At 58.9% G+C, this 24,324-nt stretch overlaps 2 protein-coding genes across 3 annotated transcripts; both read right to left on the bottom strand.

Moving 5' to 3' along the window:
- Positions 1-924: 924 nt before the first annotated feature.
- On the bottom strand, positions 925-2,958 carry IFI30 (IFI30 lysosomal thiol reductase). The gene is made up of 7 exons (XM_064637076.1): positions 2,742-2,958; positions 1,872-2,051; positions 1,720-1,794; positions 1,548-1,643; positions 1,282-1,434; positions 1,133-1,201; positions 925-1,049 (listed from the first exon to the last, which is right to left on the bottom strand). Exons 1-7 carry the CDS (start codon positions 2,871-2,873, stop codon positions 984-986), a joined length of 771 nt encoding a protein of 256 aa, XP_064493146.1. The 5' UTR covers positions 2,874-2,958; the 3' UTR covers positions 925-983.
- Positions 2,959-3,524: 566 nt separating this feature from the next.
- On the bottom strand, positions 3,525-22,998 carry PIK3R2 (phosphoinositide-3-kinase regulatory subunit 2). Of its 2 annotated transcripts, none has more exons than XM_064637103.1 (16): positions 22,862-22,998; positions 16,103-16,820; positions 12,126-12,218; positions 11,537-11,599; positions 10,416-10,547; positions 10,029-10,230; positions 9,639-9,724; positions 9,248-9,353; positions 9,053-9,151; positions 8,728-8,908; positions 8,393-8,518; positions 7,988-8,130; positions 7,620-7,796; positions 7,329-7,400; positions 6,969-7,139; positions 3,525-6,736 (listed from the first exon to the last, which is right to left on the bottom strand). In XM_064637103.1, exons 2-16 carry the CDS (start codon positions 16,440-16,442, stop codon positions 6,544-6,546), a joined length of 2,184 nt encoding a protein of 727 aa, XP_064493173.1. In that variant the 5' UTR covers positions 16,443-16,820; positions 22,862-22,998; the 3' UTR covers positions 3,525-6,543. The 2 variants fall into 2 exon arrangements, with proteins under 2 accessions (XP_064493173.1, XP_064493174.1); XM_064637104.1 differs by lacking the exon at positions 22,862-22,998 and adding an exon at positions 16,939-16,962.
- Between the last annotated feature and the right edge of the window lie 1,326 nt (positions 22,999-24,324).

Here is a 24,324-nt window from a genome sequence, read left to right as displayed (position 1 = left end):
CCCAAGAGCTCCTCTTGGAGAGGGGAAGAGTTAAGGGGAGATGGAGTGCCCCTGACCCCCTACAGGTGGCTCTTGAGGGCTGCCTGTGCAAGTGCCTTTGGTCTGCTCCCAGAGCTGGGATGTCCTCGGGATTAGTAGGATGAGTCCCACACCTGGAGTGCTGTGATGGACAGTCCTGGCTGTTCAGGAGAGGTGGGTAGGGCTGGAGAGGGGAAGGTGTCACCCTATGTGAGGGAGAGGATTGAAACAGTCCCCGCAGTTGGGGATGATGTGGTTGGGAGCCTCTGGGTGAGGATGAAGGGGGTGGAAAACGAAGCACGGGCTGCAATAGGAGATGGTGTCCATCTCCCAGCACTGAGGATTTTTCCGTGGGTAGTGAGGAGAACTCTCTGGATCGGGAGTCCTTGTCCTTACGGTGGATTTCAGTTTCCCAGCCCCCAGCTGGAAATGGCCTCCTGCTGTGGCCAGCAGGTCTGGGAAATTCCTCAAGTTTGTGGGAGAGAACTTCTTGTCTCAAGTACTCAGGGAGCCATCAGGAAAGACACTGTCCTAGACTTGCTGGTTGGGAAGGGAGAAGGACTGGTAGGAGCTGGGGTGGTCTTGGCCCACAGAGCTGCTGAAATGGTTAATGTGTAAGGAGAAAGAAGGACATCAGAGCTGCTTCCCAGGGCTTGGAGAGAGCAAATGTTCTGTTCCTTAGGGAGGGGCGTAGCAGATTTCCATGGAAATCTTCAAGGGGCTCCTTTGTGATCCCCAGGAGCAGGTGATTCCCTGGCAGAGCCCAGCACATCCTGTCACATGCCCTGGGTGCAGGAAGAGGGCAGTCCCATTGCCCTGATGCCCAGCTCCCTCCCCCTTGCACCATGGTGGGGCAGGACCACCCGCTGCCTGCTCCCCCCAAAACACCACTCCAGATACTTGTTTTTTTTCAAAAAAAAATATCCTTTTTATTGGCCTCTTCCTTGGTGCTCCCACAACGTCCCTCAGTGCCTGCAGCCCAATGGGATCTTCGGGGCCTTTGAGCTCCCACAGACTTCAGGCTTCTCCCCCTGCCAGAGAGTGGCCAGTAGAGCCCCAGCAGGGACAGGGACATGTCCCCAAGCCCCACTGTCCCCCCTGATCCCTGTCCCACCTGGTAGAGGTGGCAAACCAGCCCCAGCAGCGAGGCCTCTGCCTGTGCCTGCAGCTCATCTGTGTGCTTCTGTGGGGGGAGATGGGGCTGCTCAGGGGGGTCCCCATGGTGCCCCAGCCCTGCCTGGCACACTGGTCCCCCCACCATACCCCGTTGATGACAATCCAGGGCACAAACTGGTGTGGGGGGTCGAGTGCCTCAGTCAGTTGGGCGTTTTGGTGCATCAGGGCCATCCCTGTGTCCCCCTGCACGCAGGTGGCGATACGGCCCCTGTCCAGCTCTGGGGCATAGATCTGCAGGCACTGCCAGGAGAGGGGACACACGGGGCACTCAGGGGGACAGGGATGTCCCTATAGGGCATGAGGGACAGGGACATCCCCACAGCAGGGCTTGAGGGACGGGGGAGGGGACATACAGCCTCCAGGTTCTTGGTGACAGAGCTGCCCGACTCCAGGCAGAAGATGATGGGGAAGTAGGTGCTGAAGTTCTTGGCCTCGTGCATCAGGCAGGCCTATGGGAACAGGGTGGGTGGTACGGGGCCACTGGACCCCCCCCCATGCCAGCACCACGGGAACAGGGACCATCACCTCGATCATGTTGCCCAAACACTCCTCGGGGCCGTGCTGGCACTGGAAGTCCCACTTCCCGCTGACGTTCCTCTCCTGCGAGACCAACCTGTCTGAGCGGGGCTGGCGGCACCGGGGCGAGTGCCCGCAGCACCGGCTCGGCCAGATCCTACCTGGGCATTGCCATAGGGCACCAGGGTGATGTTCAGCATCTCCGAGGGCAGCAGCAGCCAGGTGGGGAAGAGCTTCAGGACCAGGAACTCACGGCATGCTGGGCACAGGCTCTCATAGTACAGGCTCAGCTCCACTGGGGCAGCCGCGGGGCGAGGGAGGTTGGGGCAGCGGTTCTCCACCTGTGTGCGGGGAGGTTTTGGGGTGCAGAGGGGATACAGCTGCAGAACCCCAATATTTGCAGGGGGCAAAGCTCCTGAGATGTGGGGCAGAAGGGGGATGAGGGTGTGCAGGGCTGGAGGGAAGTGAGAGCAGCCAGGGGCCTCAGGCAGCCGCAGGATCCTGTGAGTGGCCGAAACCCAGCGCTGGGGTTTTCCACGAGAACTTCCCCAAACTGTTTCAGAGGAAAACAAATTTAGGCCAGGACACGCCTGGGTGGGGGTATAGCCCTGCACCCACCGCCGGGTGGTGGCTGCAGTCCCGCGGGGCTCACAGGGCATTGCCAGAGCCACCGTCACACAGTTGTCACCGCCTGGGGCTGTTCGCGGCAGGAACAAACTGAAAAGCCGTTTTATGCTTAAAAAGTAGAAGTGCCGGAGGTGGCCAGGGAGGGTCCAGGGTCAGGGTCCGGCTGGAGCACAGCAATTCCCCAGGGATGCCGGTGTGGCACGGGAGCTCTGAGTATCCCCGCGCTGTGCCCGCCTGTGCCACAGCGGCGCTCGGAGCCGCCACTGGCTCCAGGTACCGTGGCCAGGTGATGCCCCAACCCCGTCCCCGCGTCCTCATCCCCGCCGCCGGGCAGGCAGGACACGTCCCCACGTGTGGGGTGACCCTGCCCTGCGTGGGGCAGCCCTGACACCCGCGGCTCTGACCTGGCAGGCGACGGCGATCTCCGGCGAGCTGCACCAGAGGTGGGCAGGGCGGTCACAGCCGGGAGCCACCCCGAGCCCCGGGGCCACCAGGGCCACCAGCGCCAGGGCAGGCAGCGGCACCATGGGGGCCATGGGGACGCCGGGGTGACGCGGAAGCGAGCCCGTCCCACCAAGGACTTTTAAAGCTCGGCTGCGCCCGCCTCCCTGCGCCCTTCCTGCCCTTCCCGCCTCTGCGGTGACGCTGCCGCCTCACGTGGGGCTCCGGCCACCCCGTCCCTGCTGTCCCCCCCGGGGCTGAGCTGGAGCTCCGGGGTCACAGCCCTGCCAGCCGTTGCTGCTTCCCCGCGGGCTGCGACGCGTCTGGGGCTGAAACCCGTCCTGGGGCAGCCCACGCTTGGTGTTTCCCGAGCAGGGAAGGGGCTGGATCCCTGCCGAGCCCCCGCGCAGCCCCCCCGGGGCGGTGCTGGTGCTGGAGCCTCCCCGGGGGTGGCAGCTCCGGGTACAGGAAGGGGGTGCTGCCCAAGCCATCTCCTGAGCCCAGCTCCGGGGCTGAGTGCGGAGGAACTTCGCATTTCCCCGCTGTTTAGAGACGCCTTTTCCGGCCGTTTCTCGCCCCTTGGCGAGCCCAGGGCGGTCCTCACGTGCCCCGGCCCTGCAAAACCGGGGAAGAGAGTCCTGGCACCACTCGCAGGATGGGTCATATCCTGCACCCAGCCCAGGAACTGCCGCCCTCACGCCCCCGCTCCCCACGTAACACCCTCCCCCAGCAATCCAGCAGCCGGGTCATTAACAATGTTTATTTCTTTCCTCTTTTTTGTTCCTTTTTTTTTGTCGTTTTTGTGGGTTTTTTCAAAGTACCGTACAAAAAAAAAAAATCCTATTACAGTAACAAATACTGGATTTACATTAGTAAACATCAACGGAAAGAGCAGAGAGCACTACTGCTGGTAACGGACAGCTCGGGGGGGCAGGTTATTCGTTATTGCGTACGCCTAAGAAACTAAAACCTCACGCAGCCACCACGTCCTCTCTGAGCACAAACCTGCACCAGCACCCCTTGGGGGGGTTACACGGGGGGTCATGGAGCCCCCCGAGCAGGGACACGGAGGGACAAGTCCCAAACTGTCCCCGGGGAGCAGGAACAGCCACGTTGCACCCATGGCACGGCTCGGTTGGAGGACGTTGGGGGGTCACAAGCAGCAAAGCATAGCCCAGCGCCTCCAAACGCGGCGCCAGCGGGTTCAGAACGAGCGAAAGCAGCAAAGGACAAATCACAGCGAGCTTATACCGGGGGAGCAGCGCTGCAGGAGCTCGGGGGCTGGGCTCCCACCCCGGGGAGAGCGGGGAAAAAGCTGCGTTTCAGGGAGCCGAGTGAAGCACCGTCAGGGAAAGGCAGCCCTGGGGAAGGGCATCTTCCACCTCGTCGTACACAGGTGCGAGCAGAGCCCCGTCGGGGACAGGCCACCAAGTGGGCAGGAATGGCAGTGCTGGAAGGTGCAGAGGGGTCACCATGACACCACACCCCCCCTGCTCCTGGGGAGGAAGGGTCTGCGGCTGTGCAGAAGAAAGGGACAGCACGGGGAGAACTGCAGAAATTCAGCCCAAAGGATACAAAAACAGGGTAAATTTCCCTGGGCAGCAGAGCCGGGCGAGCAGCAAGCGAAGTGTTGACAGGTGACAGCTTGAAGCTGAGACTCTTCCAGATGCTCAGCAAGTCCTGGCATGAGCTGGGAGCAACTCCCCTTGGCAGGACTGGCCCTGAGCTCACCTTGTGGGGTGGTGGGGGAACGTGGAGTCCATGGGGTGAGAGGCTGAGGATCCCATCACCTGCAACCCATCCCGTGGCACAGGGACATGATGGAAGTGCAGGGACAAGCACAGGACCAGCACAGAGTCCCCAGGCTGAAAATGTGCCACGGTGACCAGTGTGGGAGACTGACAGAGCTTTGGGGTGTTGATGCAGCCCAGCCAGCCATTCCACAGACTCCAGTAGGTCACTGGAGAGCACTATGAGGATGAAGCCTTCCTGCCCCGTTCCCACACGCTCTCATCTCTCATGCGCCCGAGCCCAAAGAATTCCCTTAATTATCCCTGGCAGCATTTCCCAAGTGATCTCTGAAGCCAGCCACTGCACCCACAGCTCCCCTGACCCATCACCTGCACCACAGCATCAAACACCAACAAACCAGACTCAAAAGCCAGGGCCCAGAGAGGACATGCAGAGCAGGGAACAGGGGCTGTACAATCGAGCACAGGAGAACTGCCACAAGCAATGGGAAGAGGACGATTGCGCCAGCAATCCCAGCTCCAAAAGGATCTGGGGACCAGCCCAGGGCAAGGCGAGCAACAGAGCTGGCTGGGGAAGGAGAGACAGCATGGTCCCCAATGCAGGTGGCACATCAAGGACAGGCTGCAGGCAGAGCAAAAGCACACGGCACTCCGTGAAGCCAGCAGAGCCCGAGCTGCCACAGGAAACAGAAGCAGCAAAACCCCATCCCTGGGATGCAGCCTCCAAAAGGGAACGAGCCTCTCCCGCAAATCAAGACCAAGACTGCTTTCCTCAAGCCAAGCAGATGAGAGAACCCAGGGAAGCAAATGCCACCACAGCCTCAACTCTCAGCTCAGCTTTTAAAGCTCTTCCAGAGCCACCTTGGCTGCCCTCGGGCCCTCTGAACTCTGACACAATGCCCTGCCCACAGTGGGCAGCCCTGCCCCGGACCCCATACAGGACCCATGATTCTAAGTGCTTTGCATACGTAGTTCACCATCATGCAGATACATTTCAGCATGCCCTGGGCCCAGCAGATCTGTCCTCCTGCAGCAGAGAGGTCCTTCATTCCATGTAGGGCTCGTAGTGTGCGTTGGACTCCAGCCCTCTCCTGCTCAAGCTGCAGGGCCCAGGGCAGCCTGGCAGCTGCTGCCCACGCTGGGGGTGGCAGTGGGGGCTCAGCAAACACCAGCACCAGGGAAGCTCACAAAAAGAACCATATTTACAGAGCTATAGTCCAGCTTCAAACAGGTTACGTGTGCAGAGAGTCACTGAGGCCAGCCGGGAACAACGAGCTGTGCATCCCACAAATCCTGTGAGGAAAAACACGGGTACCAACACGGATTTCACAGCTTCACTGGCACAACTAAAGCAAGAGATCCATCACTAACTGGATCCTCCCTGCCCGGGCAGCAACAGTCCAGAGGTGGTTATGACACTAGGGAATGACGGTGAGGTGGGGAAACCTCAGCCGGGGAGCCCCACGGAGGGTGAGGTTTCTCCTTCCTAAATGAGTCTCTGCATGCAAGAGCAGCAGCCCTCGTACCAGACACCATCACAGCCTGCCAGACCACCAAGGGAAGCGAGACTGAAGGATGCATACGCTGCTCCTCTGCCTCCTCCAGCATCCAGACAGGGAGCCCCTCGGTCCCAGCTGGAGTGCTCCGAGGAATTGGGAACCAAGCTCTACAGTGATGCATAGCGGGGCGACCTGCCAGCAAGAAGGGGATCTGACCTGCTTATCAGGGAAGGGGAGGGGGCTGTGCTCGCCCCCAGCAATTCAATCACGACTGGATCCCACCTCCTAGAGGCTGGAGCCCGCTGGGAATCAACAGCCCAGCCTTTCTGTCCCATCAGCCAACATGGGTTTCAGCTACTGACCAAGAGGGACATCAGGAACAGTCACAGACATCTCAGAGGCTCTGAAGGAGCAGGAGCACAGAGACTCAACTATACAGGGTGCAAGAGTCCAGAGCCAGAAAGCAGCGCCCTGGGGAGAAGCTGAAGGCAGCTGTTGTGTTGTGCATGGGCTGCTCATCTGGCTGGTGGCTGGGAAAGGACTGGGTGAGCCAGCGTGACATTCAGGGAGTCATTGTGCTGCACCAGGGACGTGTGCTTGTAGTGCAAGACCAGGTCCTTGAGGGAGGCATAGAGGTTGTAGGGTTCAGCGAACCCATAGCCCGTTGCCGTCTTGTAGATCACGCAGTGCTTGGTGTCACCGTCCACCCTGTCAGGGAGACAAAGAGCCTGGGTCAGCAGTGGGACAGGGACAGCAGGGCATGAGCAGGGGCTGCCAAAGCAGCCCATAGATACACCTGGCCCTGGCAGGAGGAGCCAAGGCAGAGGGGGACTTTGGGAAAGCCCAGCTAACACCTCCAGCATCTGGCGAGGGAAGGGTGGAACCGTGTGGGAACACAGCCCTCACCAGCCCCATTCCACATCTGCACAGGGATACTCACACCACAGAGCAGGCATAGCATCCCTTCTGGCTGCTTTCACGGATCAGGAAGGTGCCATCCCTCTTGCCACACAGCATCTCCTCTGCCTGCACGCGGTTGATCTTCCCCACGTACCACGTTCGCTCCTCGTGGTGGGGCAGCTCCTCCTCGTCGTCCATCATGGAGTACTGGCTGCAATGGATCACAGGCAGGGTCAGACTCCCTCAATTTGGGCACCCAGCTCTCCCCCACACTGCTGCTGCCACCACCCATTCCGGCAGGGAAGACTCCTCAGCTCCCATGCAGGGAGCTGGGAGGTGCCCACGGCCTCGGTGCAGGCAGAACCTGCACTCCCACACGAGCAGGGACAGGGACACTCACTCCTCCGTCTCGTTCTTGATGCCCAGCCACTCGTTGATCTTCTTCTGTCGGGCACCCTTCTGCGTGAGCCATCTGGGGGAGGAAAGGCAGAGCTCAGCCCAGGCCAGGGCTCCAGGGCACGGCCATCACCAGAGGGCAGCAGCCACCCCTCTAAGGGCCTGCCGAGCCCCGTGGCTGTGCTGCAGAGTTCACTCCCGCACCAAACAGGCTCTGAGCTGGTCCAACGAGCCCCAAAGCCCTCGAAGAGCCAGCTGGATTGCTCCCGGGCCGTGCTGGAGGGGAGCTACGTACACCAAGTACTGGTCCCGCAGTTTGCGCAGCTGCATGAGGTCTGGCTTGAGGCTGTTCATGCGCTTGTCGATCTCCCGGTTCTCCGAGGCTTGCTTCTTCAGGTCCTGCTCCAGCTTCATCTTGCTGTCGTGGATCTCTGTGATGCGAGACTTGAGCTTCTCCGAGTTCATGAGGATCCTGGGAGAAAGAGGGGGGCTGTAAGCCAGAGTGGGGGAGGCAGAGGAGGCTGCTTGCCAGCTCCAGCCCACAGCACACTGCTGAGAGACAAGGATTGTGCATGCCTCGGCTCTGTGCTGGGCCAGGAGGATCCTTCCAGCTCCTGGAGCCCTTCCCCAGGCAGGGCAGGTCTCCATCTCCCCCATCCTCACCGTTGCACCTCCTTCTCGTTGCCCTCCCGCCGGAAGCGCTCTATGTACTCCTTGCTGCACTTCTCCTGGGTCTGACACTGCTCCTCAAAGATCTTGATCGTCTCATTGAAGGCCTCGATTGCCGTCCTCTTCATCTGCAGCTCCTGGGGAGAAGGGAGGGGAAAGCTGAGGAACATTTCTGCCCATTCTCATCTTCTCTTCCTCCCTCCCCAAAGCAGCACTGTCCTTGCTGCAGCTAAAATAACTCCCACTTCAAACCCATCCTCTGGGGAGCCCCCTCAAGTCCAGCAGCAGACAAAGAGGGCAGCGGGTCCCCAATCTCTGCCCTCCCGTCTGCACAGCGTGGCAGCTGCCAGCACTCAAGGGGTGCGAGGGTAGTCCCTGGGGAAGACAGTGCCCACGTACCTGGGAAGTGCGTGTGTACTCCTCATACAGCAGGTCGTACTCCCAGCTCTTGTCCTGGTACTGCTGATGATACACCTTCAGCTGCTCCCCAACGGCTTCCACACTGTCCTCCTTCACCAGCTGGTCCTGCCATAGGCACAGCCTCACTCAGGACCTGCTCCAGCTGGCCCCGTGAAACCCCACCAGCCCTGCACGTCTGTCACCCCACAATGCAATGTCCCGGCATGGGGGGAAGGGGTGGGACATTGTCATCTCCCAAAGGAGCAGGGGTGGAGGAGCAAGTGCCACTGGTTCAGGCTGTGTTGGCCATCGTGCACCTGAGGCCCGGGGCTCACCTGCTGGTACTTGGAAATGGGGTAGAGCAGCCTGGTGTCCAGCTTGGCGTTGTACTGGGCGAGCGATTCGTGCCGGTAGTGGGTGATGAGCTCCACCACGGAGCCAAAAGTCAAGGGCTCTGAGAAGCCATACTTCCCTTCCCGGTGGAAGATCTTGATCAGCTTGTTATTGCCTCCCTTCCTGTAGTGGGGAGGGGAGAGGAGAGGGCACTTACCACCACCCCAGCACCCTACAGCAGGTGCTCTTGGCATCCCAGCAGCTGGAAGCACAGGAACTCAGACCCACAGCTGCATCCCAGAGTGGCAGAGGATCCCAGTGCCCTACCTGAGCGTGAGTGTGTATTCCCCCTGGATCTTGCTGGAAGCATCACGCACCAAGAAAGTCCCATCCGGTGTGTCCCGTAGCTTCTCGTTCACCTCCTCCCTGCAAGGAACAGGATTGTCACGGCCTGTGACAGGCTCCCCTAAATGCCTCAATGGACAGGGCACCCCAGGCACAAGCTGCCAGTCACCCCCTTACCTAGAAATGTCCCCCCAGTACCACTCAGCATCCTGCAAGGGTGCGCTGTTCCCGTTGGCCAGGCTGGCTGCGCTGGGCTTTGGCTTCGGTGGTTTGGGAGGCAAGGCTGCAAGAGAAGGAAGGTTGAAACTGGGTGAGCCCAAATCCTAGCTCCCCACAGGCAATCCCTTGGAGTGCTGAGTCCCCCTCCCTGCAGCGACTGGCCTGGAAAGCCCCCTTGGCTGCCATGCTACCAGGAGCTACTCCAGGCACATCTGTACCTTGGGCCAGCCTCCAGGCACAGCTGGGCTACCGAAACACCCTCAGCAACCCATTCGTGGGGGCAGAGACTCCACACCCACAGAGCATAAACGCCAGCGCCTCAGGCCACAAGGAAGGGGCATCTCAGTACCTGGAGGCAACTGTTCCAGTTCCAGCTCCTTCGTCTGCAGGAGTGTCTCCAAAAACAGCACGGAGAAGTCAGGGCTCAGCTCTGGGCTGCAGGGAGAGAGCAGACAAGTTAAGAACAGCAGTTGTGGGGGAGAACAGCAGTGGCACTGCTCCTGTGAGCCCTGGGCAAAGGGGCAGCTGGGGTCAGCTGGCTCACCCCAGCTGCCAGATCCCAGGCTGACACAAAAGCACGGGCTCTGTTCTGGCTTTGAGTCCCACCCCTGTGTGCTGCCAGCAGTTTAATCCCACAGGCAGGGGCTGCAGGCAGACCTGCTGTTCCAGGCCGGACTCCTCGTCCTGGCAGGCAGTGGCCAGTGCTGGGAACACTGCTGGAACCAAGGGCCTCACGTACCTGGCGCCAGGCAGCCGCAGGAGCAGGGGGCCGAAGATCTCTCCCAGGGCCCGAGGGTGGAGGCCGTTGCTCTCGGCCCGCTGCGATACCTTCCCCAGATGCCGGAGCAGGAACTGCAGGGTGAGCGTGTTCTGGAGCGGTACCGCAGGCGACTCCAGGGCCAGCAGCAGCTGCTTCCGGCAATTCTCTGGCTGGGGGATCTCTGGGCAGAGAACAAGACACGATGGAAGAGCTGGGATAGCCAGCACTGCTCTCTGCTCCAATGCGTCACAGCGTGGGAGCGCTGTCAGCAGCGGGGGCCATGTGCCAGGCTCATAGGGACAGGGCTTATTTTAATCCCCCAAACGCATCCATCCCATTCCCAAGGCAGACAGGGAAGGCCCTTACCCTGCAGGATGCGAAGGATGTCTCCATGCACGGACACAGGCACCACGGGGGAGGGCAGGTCCTGCAGATAACCCCGCAGCACCTCACCCAGGGAGTGCACGTCCAAGGGCTCCAGGTCACCCAGGGTCCAATCTGCCAGGGCACAGATTTCCCATGGGTGGTGGACACAGCACTGGACACCCAGCCAGCAGCTTCAGTGCTATCAGCATCCATCCTGAGACCATCCCACACCTCCCAGCCAGCTACCACGGGACACAGCACCACGAGGGAGCTCAGGCAGCCTTCAGGCAGCCCACGTGACCGAGGATTCCTGGAAGTTCCCTGTACACCCCAGAAACAAGCTGGCTCTGGGAACCCCAGCAGTTCCCCTTGGGAAAGGGCAGAGGTCATTTTGGGTGCCCACACAGGAATCTTGCCACAAGAATTCTGGGCATGCTAGGCTTGGGTGAGAATTTTGTTTCCCACTGCTGGCAGAGCCAAGCAAAGACTGAGCAGCCACACACTGAACCCAATGGGGATAACATCTCCCTTGAACGCAGGGCGCAGGATTTTGGGAAGCACATAAAGCCTGTCCCAAGAGCAGCACAGCCAGGGCTGACAGCACTGTGTGGTTGGGGTTTGCAGGAATGTCTGTGGAAGGGGATATGCCAATGTGGTGCTGGATGAGGCCCAAGCCAAGAGGCAGAGAGCTCTGAAGGCTCCCCGGCAAAGACATCAGCTCCGGCACCACAGAGCCACCAAGCTATGAAAGATCCTCCTCTGGTTATTAGTTATGTGACAGAGCCAGAGAAGCCTCTGCCAGCTCATCAGCAGAGCACCCAAAGAGAGCAGAAGGCAAGCACAGGGGTTCATTTGTTTGCCTGTGAGTCTCCAAGCCGGCACCACATCTCTTTGCTCCAGCCCATGGAGGGTGTCAGGAATCCCCCCTCTCCCATCCCTTCCACACGAGGCAGGGACGTGTTGGGACGGGGACAGCCCAGCCCCACAGGCAGCGTGCCAGGAGTCAGGAACTGCCGAGGACAGGCAGCCTGGCCTGGATTGCATTACTGCTGGCGCTGTCACATCCACTAATCTCCTCCATCTGAGCTGATTCGCCTCCACCGCGCAGAGCTGGTTCTTACCGGTTCTCAGCGCCTGCCTCAGTTCGGAGCCAGATGTCCTGTACAACATCTCGCTGTCTAACCCTGGAAGGGGGACACTGCTGTCAGCTCCCAGTGCCAGCCGGGCAATGGCTGTGGCACAGCCAACCACGCCTGGACAGTGTCCAAGCCAACTCCCTGCAGATGCTGCTGCAGCCCCCTGGGCCCCCAGGACACCCAGTTCAGTGGCCCCCTTTCTCCACCTTTCTTCCCCTTTCTGGCACAGATCCAGGCTGGAAGCACTTCCCAAACCCCAGCACCCATCCACGGTGTGTAGGTGCTCAGACCCAGCACCCTCACCCCAGGCCTCTGTGCAGGATGGCACAGTGGGGTCAAGCCATGCACTGGGCAACAGCAGATCAATCCAGGGAGGAGTGTGAGGGCAGCTGAGTCCTGTGTGTCCCACAGAGCTCAGCCTCCCCCTCTGCCCTCCCTGTGGGATTTTGGGATATATCAGTCTCCCCCTGTGCCCTCACTGCTGGATTTTGGGATCTATCAGCCTTCCCCTCTGCCCTCACTGCGGGATTTTGGGATCTATGAGCCTTCCCCAGTGCTCAGCATTACCCCTTACCTTTCTTCTCAATAGCTTCCAGCAGCTTCACCAGGAGCGGCGGAGCAATCTCGGGAGGGCTGAACTGTTCCTGCAAGTCCAGGAGAGGAGACCCTGTGGGAGAGGGAGGGACAGAAGGGCTCAGCCACCAGCAGCAGAGCAGGGCACAACCAACACAGCCTCCAACAGGAGCCAGGAAAGCTGTGGCCCAGGCAAATGCAGCACAGAGGCTGCAAGGAACCTGAAAGCTGGCCCAGAAACCAGCACAGCACTTGTTGAGCCCAGCTTTGCTCCAACCCCTAATTGGGTGTGCACAAGAGATCCTACTTCTCTCTGCAGAGGCTTGGAGACCCCCAGCCCCCAGGCAGGCAGTGCAGGGGTTACCAGGGCTCCTGGAGCTCAGGCTGGGGTGGGTCCCTGCCCAGCACAGGGGCTGTGCAGGGCTGGCAGTGGAGCAGGCCCAGGGAGCTCGCTCGCCGTGGTGAGCTGTGATTAATCCAGAGATTCAGACAGAATGCCATGTCAGCAAATTCCTGCCTTTGATTGCTCGTTTAACATGGAAACCGGCCCTGTGTCTCCCCCTCTCCGTGAGCCCACAGCCTCCTGCAGGCTGCTACAGGGTACAGACAGACAGATAGCCTGCGGCACAGAACTAGGGTCCCCCCCATTCCCGGGGGATCCTTAGCCCCTTGGCGGGTGGTATTTCACTGCCACTTCCAGCAGATCTTGAGACTCTGGCTCCAGGCACCCCCTCCCCCTGTGCATGCCGAGGCAGGAGCACGCAGGCCTGGCCAGGCTGCTGCCAGCAGGAGGGTTGCCGAGGGATGAGCGGCGCCATCCTGGTTCCAACTGAGCACCAGTTGGTGCAGGAGGCTCCTCCGGGCTGGTCCACAGCACCAGGCAGCCCTTGGGCAGCCCACAGTGGGTGAGGACACCCAGCACACTCCACTCTGCAGAGGCAGAGCCAAAAGGTTGCGAAACAGCTCCGTTGTCATGGATCTGACCCGAACTCGCCTGGTGTGGTCTCACCACGAGGCGCAGCAAGCTGAGACTCCACACCCGGCTGAGCCTCCTGCACCCACAGCCTCGTGGGGAGACAGAGCACCCATGGATAGGGAAGCACATGGGGTGGGCACCCAGCAGCTCTGCTGGAGGGTGGCAGGGAGGGGGCCAATCTCCCACCAGAACGAGCCCCTGGGCACAGGAAGGGGCCCAGTGTGGTGCTGGTCAGGGTGGGGAAGCAGCAGGCAAGCTGCCAGGCTGGCAGCTCCCAGTCTGACCCTTGGGAAGGGCTGAAGGGAGAGTAAATGCTGGTGCTGCCCACGTGGCCCGGCTGGGAATGCGCTGCTTCAGCAGGGAGCAGCTTGTCCTTTTTTTATCAGGCAGCCTGTGCCGGAGCCAGCAGCGACTCCTGAGCCTGCCGGGCCTCCGGGCTGGGCTACCATGAACAAGGCTGCTCTCAGCACTGCTCCCAGCTCGGCCCGGGCAGCTGCGGAAATATTTCCGAGCCGCATTTTCCGCCCATGTTCTCTGCGGAAGGCAAACACCAGCAGCTCATAAATCCACTGGCACAATGCGCTGGCTCTCGCTGTTCGGCAGGGCCAGCCCAGCTCCCGGGGGCTGCGTGACAGAGTGTGGTGCTGGCCCTGCTCCTCCAGTGACACTGCGGGGCTCAGGGAGCCCGGTCAGCTGGGGCAGGACCCGGGAAGCATGGCATGAGCTCCGTGGGGCAGCCAGGAGACGGCTCTGCATCTCCCAAAATGCAGCCTGTGAAGAAACAACACAGGCTTGGCTCAAATGCAGTTTCTCCGATGCAAAAATGCGTCTCCCCAGCAGAACACTGAATACAGAAATACAGACTATTCTGAGTTGGAAGGGACCCACGAGGATTGTCGAGTCCAGCTCTTAAGAGAACGGCCCATATCAACACACAGGCTGAGTGTAACATGGTCCTGGGTGTCTGAAGTGCCACCCTGCAGGCCCTGGCTGTGCCCAGAGAGGAGGCTGGCTATGGGGATGCACCCACAGGGGAGAGGGACAGGGCCGGCACCCTCCTCATGCGCCCTGGTACCCCATCCTCCCTCCCCACAGACAGGCTGGCTTTTATTTTCCTTTCCAACTGCACCTTTTCTATGTGTCAGGAGTTTTGGAACATATCTTGTTCCACACCCCAGAGATTATACCAGCAGCTCCGACCACCCAGACACACCTCCACCGAGCCCTCCTTGAGAAGAGGAGGAGAGAGCCGACAGTGACAGCCCCTGAAGGAGCACGGGGCTGGACACAGGCAAGGCCGGCACATCCAGCAGAGAGCCTATCCCAGGCTTCCAAGAGGAGCTGCTTTCTTGGAAAGGCAGGTTGTGAGCGGAATGACTCAGATCAGGGCTCTCCCTGACAACCCAAATGCTCACACGGCCCAGCACCATTCCCACCCTCCAGAGACGTTTCCTGGGGCCACCCCTCCGGCTCCGGCAGCAGGAGCAAGTGAGGCAGCTGCAGGCAAGCTGCACCAGCCCCACCACCCTGGTTTTGTAAGACCCCAGAGGTGTTTCACACAGCTAGAAGCATGTGATGGATAGTTGTGACTCCAGGCAAAGAGGGACAGGGGGGATGCAGGACTGAGAACATGCTGTGACACCCACCAGCTCCTGCTGCTGCCCCCAGTCCTCCTGTGTGCACCTGCACAAGATCTTCTGCAAGGCATGGGAAGGCAAAGTGTGGCTGTCACTCCTCATTTGGAAGGGACCTTAAAAGTCCATCTTGTTCCACCCCCTGCCATGGGCAGGGACACTTTCCATTGTCCCAGGTTGTTCCAAGCCCTGTTCAACCCGGCTGTGGACACTTCCAGGGATGAGGCAGCCACAGCTTCTCTGGGCAACCTGTGCCACCCTCAGAGTCAAGAACTTCTTCCTAACTTCTAATCTAAATCTCTCCTCTTATAATTTAAAACCTCCCCCTTGTCCTATCAGTATGTGCCTGTATAAGAAGTCTCTCTTCTTCTTTTTTCCTTTTAAGTACTGGAAGGCCACAATAAGGTTTCTCCAGAGCCTTCTCTTCTGCAGGCTGAACACTCCCAGCTCTCCCAGCCTGTCTCCATGGCAAAGGTGCTCCAGCCCTCGGAGCATCTTCATGGCCTCCTCTGGACTAACTCCAACAAGGCCACATCTCTCCTGTGCTGAGGACCCCAGACCTGGAGGGAGTAATCCAGGTGGAGTCTCACAAGGGTAGAGTAGATGAGGGGAACCCAGGGGTCGCTGAACCCCTGCGATGGGGTTTATGTGCCTGGGAAGAAAAAAACACAGGCAAAGGGCAGGCAGCTGCCACAGCTCCACAAGCAGGGCTGAGGTACATTGGCCCTCCTGGACCAGATCTGTGCCAAGCCCAGTGCCAGCTGGGAGGCAGCTGCAGGTGCAGGACAGCCTATGCCCAGCCCCAGGGTAGCTGCCCAGCCCCAGAGAGGGTCCTGCGACCCACAGGGAGGCCTGGCTGCCAGGCAGACAAGCAATTAGCTCCAGTTCTCAGAAGTGCTCTTTTAGACCCTGACTTTTCTCCTCTTGCCCAGAGACAAGTAATTGTGTCTCTCAGCAGGGCTGAGCAGCTCTTGGCAGGGAGCACTGCCCCAGGCGCTGCAGAGGCGGGGAGCTGGTGGCTGGGAGAGGTCAGGGCTTCTCCTCAAGGGAGGGAGCAGGGCAGAACTGAGTAGAGCAGGGACCAAGGGCCACAGGGATCCTGGGCAGTTGCAGGACAGAGAGGGAGAAGGATCTTGCAGAGGTATGAGCAGGACAAGGCTTGCTCCAAGAAGCTCTGCTGAGCAAGTTGAGGAGGAACAACATGCTTTTCTCTGGGCTAGGACTGAGCCTGAGCCCGCAACCCCCAGACAACTCAACTGTGCAGCTGCTGAGCCAATGCTGTCCTGCAAAGCCACTCACACACTCTCCTCTGTCACACATCAGGAATGGAGTTGTCCTGGAGCCAACACAGCACACAGCAGGGCTTACCTTGCTCCACAGCCTCCGGCAGCCGGCAGCCGCTGGCCCCAGGTGTGGCAGGCAAGGGTCTCTGCACTCGGGGCCGGTGAGAAGGGACCGAGATCTTCACCGGCCCCACATACTCCACGTAGGTGCCAGGGAAGTCCCCCTTCTGCTTGGTCCGCTCGTTGACACCCAGGATCCACCCGATCTGGTTGGGGGTCTGCTCATCCCCGTCTTTGAAACCCAGGGACTGCAGGGCCCCCTTGCTGACGACCAGGATGTCCCCGGGCAGCAGGTCGATATCCTCCTCGCGCTCCTTGCGGTAGGGGTAGAGCGCGCGGTACTGGAAGCCGTCGGTGCTGCCCATCCTCTCTGCTGGGGGGAGAGGAGAAGGGCTCTGAACAGTCAGACAGCACGTTTCAGGCAGGAGAGGAGGGTCCTCAGAGGTAGCTCTCCCCCATCAGCACTCTGAATGTCTCTGTGTGAAACAGCACCCCAGGAGCCTAGTCCGGGTGCCCCAGAGCTCTTTAGGTGCAGCCCCTTTTCCTGAGCTTGAAACCACGATTCAGCCAAATTATGGAGCAAAGGGAGAAGGAGACAAACATAATCCAGCACTGGTGAGCGGGCATGCAGCAAGGAAACCCGAGGTCAGGGTCTGTTTCACCAAAAAAGAAGCGGGTTTCTTGGAGTCTGGGAGGCTTCCAGTCCAGAACAGTGTGTCGTGCTACGTCCCCTTTCCCAGTGCCTGCAAAGAGAAGAAGACTTGTCACTGCACAGCCAGGCACCCCACACCCTCCTGATACACCAACATTCAAACTAGAGGTTCACCTGAGAGAGGCAGGACTCGTTTCTCTCCTACCTACAAGCTGATGCTGAGCCTTGAATCCAACCAGGATATGCTAATCCTGATTTCCACTCCCCAAAGCAACAGAGGAGCCAGTGGCTGCAGGCAGGAATGCCACCTCCTCTCTGCTACAGCCAGGCACCAGCTCTGCATCTTAAAGAGGTTCACTCCTGCTTCTTCAGCTTACACTCCTCGAAGCACTTATGCAAACAAGGAGACAACGAGTGAGACAAAACAGCCTTTATGCAGGATAACTTTCACATACAGAAAAGGACGACCCTGCACTCACCAGCTGCAGGCCCTGAATAGGAGCAGAACAAACAGATTTAACCTTTCCTTGTAAAATCCATTTAATTTCACAGTTCACCTTTATATCTCACCACAAAATCCCCCACAAAGGCATCTTCTGAAGGCAGCTGCCCACAAATGCAGGTTACCCAAGCTTTCAGCGAAAGGCTTTCGAGAGGTGCTGCCATTTCCACAGAACAGCACTTCAAAGCTTTGCTCTGAGCTAAAAGTCAATTTTTGAACTTTTCAAAAGCACCAACAGCATCAAGTGCAGGCACGGGTTCCTTTTGCAGGGATGGAGGCGAGAGGAGTTAAAATAATCTTTAGAAGCCTTCAAGTTTACTTAGATCTCCTAACTGCCCTTCAGCTATTCAGAGAGAAATTGAATATGCTGCCTGCCGTGCCCAGAAATTCACCAAAAAGAATAAACCTGGGTTATAACATGTTGCTGAAGAGATGTACGAGCTGGGGCATTCCCACCAGCCAGGCACGTCCTCTTTTCCCATCCCTTTCTGGCTGCACAGGCCAGTTTTCCACCTCCCCCAGGCAAATTCCAGCATTCCAGGATTTGCACAAGGCACCGGGGGCAGCCAGAAATCAGCCTTCCCAGGGACACACTGGGCCCGCTGAAACGCTGCAGGTCCTACTAACAGCTTGAAGCTGCTTTGGCCCAGAAACCACCAAACCCAGCTCAAAACTCTTGAGTCTCATCTGAAAAGTATTAGTGAGCAGGAAGGCTCTTCTCAGAGCTGCAGGAGCCTGGGCAGAGAGGGAGGGGAGGAGGCAAAGGGAGCCAGGACACCCTTCCCAGCGGGGTCAGTGCACAACCAAGTGTGGCACAAAGCCAAGGCTGCTCTGACCGTGGGTTAGACTCTGCTGAGAGACACCAACAGTGGTGATCTGCAGGATTTCAAAATAACCCTTCCGGGCCAGCAGTACGTTACAGTTCATATGAGCTACAAAGCCTTCTTCCCTGCTGTGTGGGGTGTCACCCCGCACGTGCCAACACACCTGCACGTGCCACCAACCCCTGCACGTGCTGCCACAAAGTCTGAAGATCGGGGTAAGTCCCCTGAGAGGAGCCAGCTCCACCTCTCCACAGCCAGGCTCTCCAGTCTGGCACCACGCTGAGGGCTCCTTCCCTTGGCAAGGACAAAAGGCACAAAAAGGCCATGGCACAGGAAACCTGTGAAGCAGCCAGAGCCTGCACCGCCTGCTTGAGCTCGGGCAGGAGTCCCAGCCAGGCTCTCTTTGCCATGAATGAACAGGCGCTGCCTGCAGGGAGGTGAGGTACTTGCAGCCAGAGGCGGGTGGGGAACAGAATTAAGCCTGATCCAGGTTGTCGGAGAGCTTCTTCAGAGCTCCAGGAGCAACACCAGGCTGCAAGTCTCATGGAGAGCTCCTGGGGAGGTCTCTTGTGTTCCTAGGGGAAGCAGCACATCCCAGTATGGCTGCCATGAGAGCTGCCACCATGCTGGGATTCAGCTGCAGCAGAGCCTGCATTTCCCCAATCCAACCAAGCCCCAGCCAGGAAAATATTACTTCATAATCCAGAGCATAAAGAGAGATTTATGGCCAGGCTCACTGGCTGCCCCTCTGAACGTTGCCTGTCTAGGAGTCACAGCGCCACAGGCACTGTCTGAGGGCCAAGGGTCTGGGCGGGAACAGTGCCGGCAGCTCCTGCTCCTCCCAGAGAGGACAGACACCAGAAGGCACCCAGAGGCAGCAGAGCCCAAACCCAGCTGGGTTGATGCTCCCCCGCAGGCACCCCCCAAGCTCCTGCCCGCAGATCCCAGCCCTGACTCCTGGCGCCTCTGACAAGCCGGTGCAGCCGAAGAGGCTGGAAGGACAGAACGCTCAGCCCTGGCTCAGCCCTGGCAAACTCGTTCAGTAGCTTTTAAAAGCAGATCTGCGTGGAGGGGTGGGAAGAGAAGAGTGACTCGGGAGCACCGAGTGTGTCCACAGAGCAGGTCCCGCAGCTTCTTCCAACCAACTCCTGTCACAGCCTTGTTCCCTGGGGTGGGAACGCAGAGGTAGTTCTGTGCCACTCTGCTCTCCATGGCCCAGAGGGTCACTGGGCACATGCAACAATCCAGAGGACTTAAAGCCAGGCTGGTCCTGGAGCAGTCTCACCTGCCTTCCCCACGCTCAGACCACATGGGCATCAAGTGCTCTGCGAGGAGCCCCCCTGGAAATCCAAATCCACCTGGTTAATCCACTGCCGTCCCCTCCAGGGGGAACAGTTGCCCTCTGTCCTGCCACAGACCTAGCGAGTGGCTTCCTTGGCCAAGCCAATGGCCAGGAAAGCTCTGCACCCTCGGAGTGCAGCTGACCGAGTCTGCGTGTCTCTGTGGATCATGAACACACTTCCCAAAGCTCTGGAACAGCTCTTTGCAGGGAAGGTAGGGCCAAGAGCCTGGGACACGCACGAGCCTGTCGGCTGGAAGCACACCTCTGAGCAGGGGAGAGGGACCAGCCTGCCAAAAGATTTCAGCTGGGCCCAGCTCCAGGTTTGCTCGGATCTCGGAGAAGAACCTCATGTGTCTGTGCTGGCAAGCACTTGCTTAAGGCTGCTCTGCAAATCCCATGCATCAGACAGCTAAATACCTTTGGTAAATCTATCTCAGCACCCAGAAACAATCCCCCGATTCATTAACTGCTGTCAATACTTTCTTTGTTTAATGCATCGGTTTGAAACAAAAAACACATTACAAGTCTTTTTGTGTGTGCCCAGCGCATAAATAAAAGCATCTTAACGTTTTAAATGTGGTTCCTGTGCTTTTTCACCCAGTTCCAAATGCAGCTCAAAGTGCAGCTTGACTTGAAATAAGATTGAGTGTTGCTTTCCCTCCAGTGAGGGGAAAGAATGCCTAAAAATATTTAAAAGAAGAAGATGCCTACACCAATCTACACAGCCCAAAACCTCTCCAAGTTACATCAGCTCCTCAGCGAGCAAAACAAACAGCAAATCAGGTTTTGAACTGCACGTTGCAGACAATGAGAACAAACTTTTCTTTTAATAAAAAGAGAAAATAGGATGACACAAAGATAAAAATGGACAGGGAATTGCCTGCTATCGTGACATCTGCTGCTGCATCACATCCTCCTGATTTACACAGCCAGGGCAGCTCCTGCCCATGGCCATGAGCTGCCCTTTCCCAGGGACACAGAGCATTTACTCCTCAAGCTTGAGTTTCATTAAGTATTTTGCTTTGTTCACACCAAAGCCCAAGGAAGTGAAGGAATATCTGGAACATTTCACGGAAAAGGTCAATGTCATAGTTAGCAGCGATCTGAGGAGCTGGGTAAATACCTGCCTTGGGATGACTGATACCCTTCTCACTTTTGGGAGACACCTGGAGGTCACACCAGTGACCTCCTCAAAGGCTGAAGCACCTCAGGTATTGTGCACACCTACTCCAAAACTTCTCATACCGTCCAGAGGCTTCTGACATCCAACTTTTTTGCTGAGCTGAAACGCGTCCTCTCTTAACCATCTCAGAAACTTTCTCCTCTTCCCTGCAAGAGTTTTTTATTTGGCCAGAGACTTCTATATGCCAGCAGTGAGCAGAGAAGGACCCAGTGCCCTACACCAGCCCCACCACCTCACTCCAGGCTGCCATTACCCCACCTCCCAAGCTGCAAGAACACACTTAATTCCATTTTCAGAGCATTCATGAAGCTGGGTTTAGGGATACATAAACCCAGGAGCTGTATTTTGGCTCCTTCCCTCAAAAATTACAGTTCTAAAAAAAACCTGAGTACATGAAAAAAAAAAAAGTCCAACTGTTCTCGCTAACTTATCTGCTTAAAATCACATTCCCCGGGGTATTTGGAATTTATATGATTTATTAGCAGCCCTGCACAGCTCAGCAATCACATGAAGTAACCAAGAGGTAAGAAGTACCCACATTAGCAGACCAGCACTATTTGCGTGTTGGTGAGAGAGCCAAGACCTTCCAGCTTGAGAAACCCACCGTCCCCTTCCTCTGTTTGCTTTTTATCTTCCATTACTTGGCTGCTCCAGCTCCAAGCCACAGCTCCAGAGATTCCCAGAGGAATTAAAAGAGCCTGCGATATTATAAATACTCTTTTTTCATTGTAAACACACCCCAGCACCCGGCGCTCTGACATGGCTCCAAACTGGCTCTGACAAACCACTCTGCTCCTTGCCACATTCCAGATGAATTTCCAGCACTTTCCCTTCCAAACCCAGAGCTTTTGTCCAGCGAGACCCAACTGTGGGCAGAAAAGGATTTTCCTGTGTGCCTAAACCCTTGTTCCAGCAAGTTAAAAACGGAGGGGTTTGGGGCAGGGGACCAAGTTTAGGGGAAATGAGTCCACGCCATGAATCGCATGGCCAAATGGAAGCACAATCTGCCCACGTCAAAGGGAGTCGCCAAAGAAACCAAACCATGCCTTGGACTTTCCCACATGGTGGATGACTAGAGCAGAGGCCAATCCAGCCTTGGGGACACACCGGCCCTTGGCAGGGCGGGGGAATGGCCAGGAAAGCAGTGATTTAGGCTATATTTACTCAGCTGTCTCCATGCCCTGCTCTCACAGAGAAAGTCACAGGGCCAGTTCCCCAGTGGCTCCAAGAGCTGCTTGGGAAATCAAAGCTGCGCATTAATGGGAGGAGAGGCAGCCGTGCCTCCACCAAAAGGCAACACTGGAGCCACTCCAGCTCCTGCAGATCCCATTTTAGATAGGTTTCACCCCTGGTTTCATTCCCTATTGAGCAGAGACCCCCAGTTTGGGAGGTGCATGACCACAGGAATCATTCTCCTCAAGGGGCTGAGAAACACCCACAGAAGGAGAAGAAATGCAGTGACCAACCTCCCTGGGAACAGTGGGACTTGGCTCATCCCAAAGCCAGGGTTTGGGGGCAATTGTGTCAAGAGAGAGCAAAGCCACCCCCAAGGCTGAACTCTGGCATATCCAGCCAGACAGGGGCACCAGCTCTAGCCCGGGGTCTGCTGGGGCTGAACTGCCCCCGGGCAGGGGGGGAGCAGTGGTGGGACCCCCACAGGCTGCTCTTCTCTGGCTCTGCCACCCCAAAGGGGTGCCTAGGACCCCTAGAAAGGGGGGAAATGTACCCTGCTGAGGGTGATCCCTAAACTGGCATCACTGTGGGGGGAATGGCACAGGAACCCTTGGTGGCACTGCTGGGATGGAAACAGCACGGGGAAATTGGGGGGGAAAACGGTCCCTTCACGGGGAGGGGAAAGGGACAGCCTGCGGGGATCTGTGGGGGCACAGCCCCTGCACGGGGAGGGGACAGGGACAGCCTGCGAGGATCAGTGGGGGCACAGCCCCTGCACGAGGAGGGGACAGGGACAGCCTGAGGGGGGTCGTGGGGCACAGCCCTGCAGTGGGGACGGGGCAGGGACAGGCTCGGGGGTGTCCCGGCCCGGGGGTGTCTCTGCCCTGGCAGCGGGACACCCCGCGCTGACACCTCCCGCATGCCTGGGCACATCCGCGAGGCCGCCCCAGCACGGACAGAGCCCCGGCCCGGGGCCCACCCCGGGGGTCCCCGCCAGGCCCCGGGGGCGCCTCACGCTGAGGGGGTCCCGGCGCCGGCCCTGGTTCCGATTCTGGCCCCTCACCCCGATCCCCCCTCTCTCGATCCCCCGGTCCCGGCCCCGTCCCACCTCTCCGCCAGCTCCATCCGCCGCCGCCCGGCTCCAGCCCCGCTCTGCCGCCTCCGGCCCGGCCCAGCCTGGGACAGGCCCGAGCGCCGCCGGAACGGCCCGAACCCGCCCCGGAAACAGCCGAGCGAGGACGGAACGTCCCGAACCTTCTCCGGAAATACCCGAGCAGGGACGGAACGGCCCGAAGACTAGACCCCGCCCCCTCTCGCCGTTCGGCCGCCGTCGAGGCCCCGCCTCGCGCACGCGCCGCTCCGGAAAGAGCCGAAGAGGCCCGAAGGGAGACGCGGCGGCGCCCCCTGGCGGCGGAACGAGACAGCGGGGAGGGCACCGCATCAGGATAGAACCGGGATAGCACCGGGATTGGACCGGGATAAAACGGGCATAAAACCGGAATAGAACCGGGATAGCACCGGGATAACACCGGGATAGCACCGAGATAGAACGGGGATAGCACCAGGATAACACCAGGATAGCACCGGGATAGAACTGGGATTGGACCGGGATAAAACCGGGATAGAACCGGGATAGCACCGAGATAGAACGGGGATAGCACCAGAATAGTACCGGGGTAGAATCGGGATAGCACCGGGATAACATCGGGATAGCACGGGATTGGACCGGGATAGCACCAAGATCGCACCAGGCATCGGGATGCACCGGGATTGCACGGGGATAGAACCGGGATTGTTCCGGGATAACACCAGGATTGGACTGGGATAGCACTGGCATAGCACCAGGATTATAGCGGGATTGCACCGAGATAGCACCGGGATAGCATCAGGATTGTACTGGGATAGCACCAGCATTACACCAGCATTGGACTGGGATAGCACCGGGATAGCACCGGGATAGCACCGGGATTGCGCTGGGATGGCACCAGGACTGTACCGGGGATGGGGCACAGCACTGGGCACTGGGCATGGGGCACGGCACCGGGATTGTGCTGGGCACTGGGATTACACTGGGAATGGGGCACAGCACAAAGCACCGGGACTGCTCTGGGCACCAAGTATGGGACACGGACCCGGGCATGGGGCACCGGGCACTACACCAGGCACAGGGCACAGACCTGGGAACAGGCCTTGGCACCAAGCACGGGGCACCACACCGGGTGCAGGTCACAGGGCACCAGACACTGCACCTGGGATCTGGGACACTGCCCCAGGCATGGGGCACAGCACAGGGGACAGAGGAAGACACAGGGCACTGCACTGGGCAGTGGCACTGCACAGGGGACTGGGCACCACACCAGTCATTGTACTGGGCACCCACAGCCAGAGCCCAGTGCCAGAGCCAGGCCGGGTGCCAGCCGTGCCGGTGCCACTGGCACAGCCATATCCCAGCCCTCTGGCTCGTGCTGGGGCAACTCTGGCTCCCCCAGCCCTGTTCACCCCTTGCCACTACCCCCTGGAACGGGCACTCCCTGCCTAGCCACACTCCAGTGCCAGCAGTGCCGATCCCAC

The sequence above is a fragment of the Pseudopipra pipra genome, chromosome 27 (assembly GCF_036250125.1).
Source record: "Pseudopipra pipra isolate bDixPip1 chromosome 27, bDixPip1.hap1, whole genome shotgun sequence".
NCBI classification, from domain to species: Eukaryota; Metazoa; Chordata; class Aves; order Passeriformes; family Pipridae; genus Pseudopipra; species Pseudopipra pipra.
Note: the sequence above shows the minus strand (reverse complement) of the source record. Positions and strands in the feature narration are given on the sequence as shown.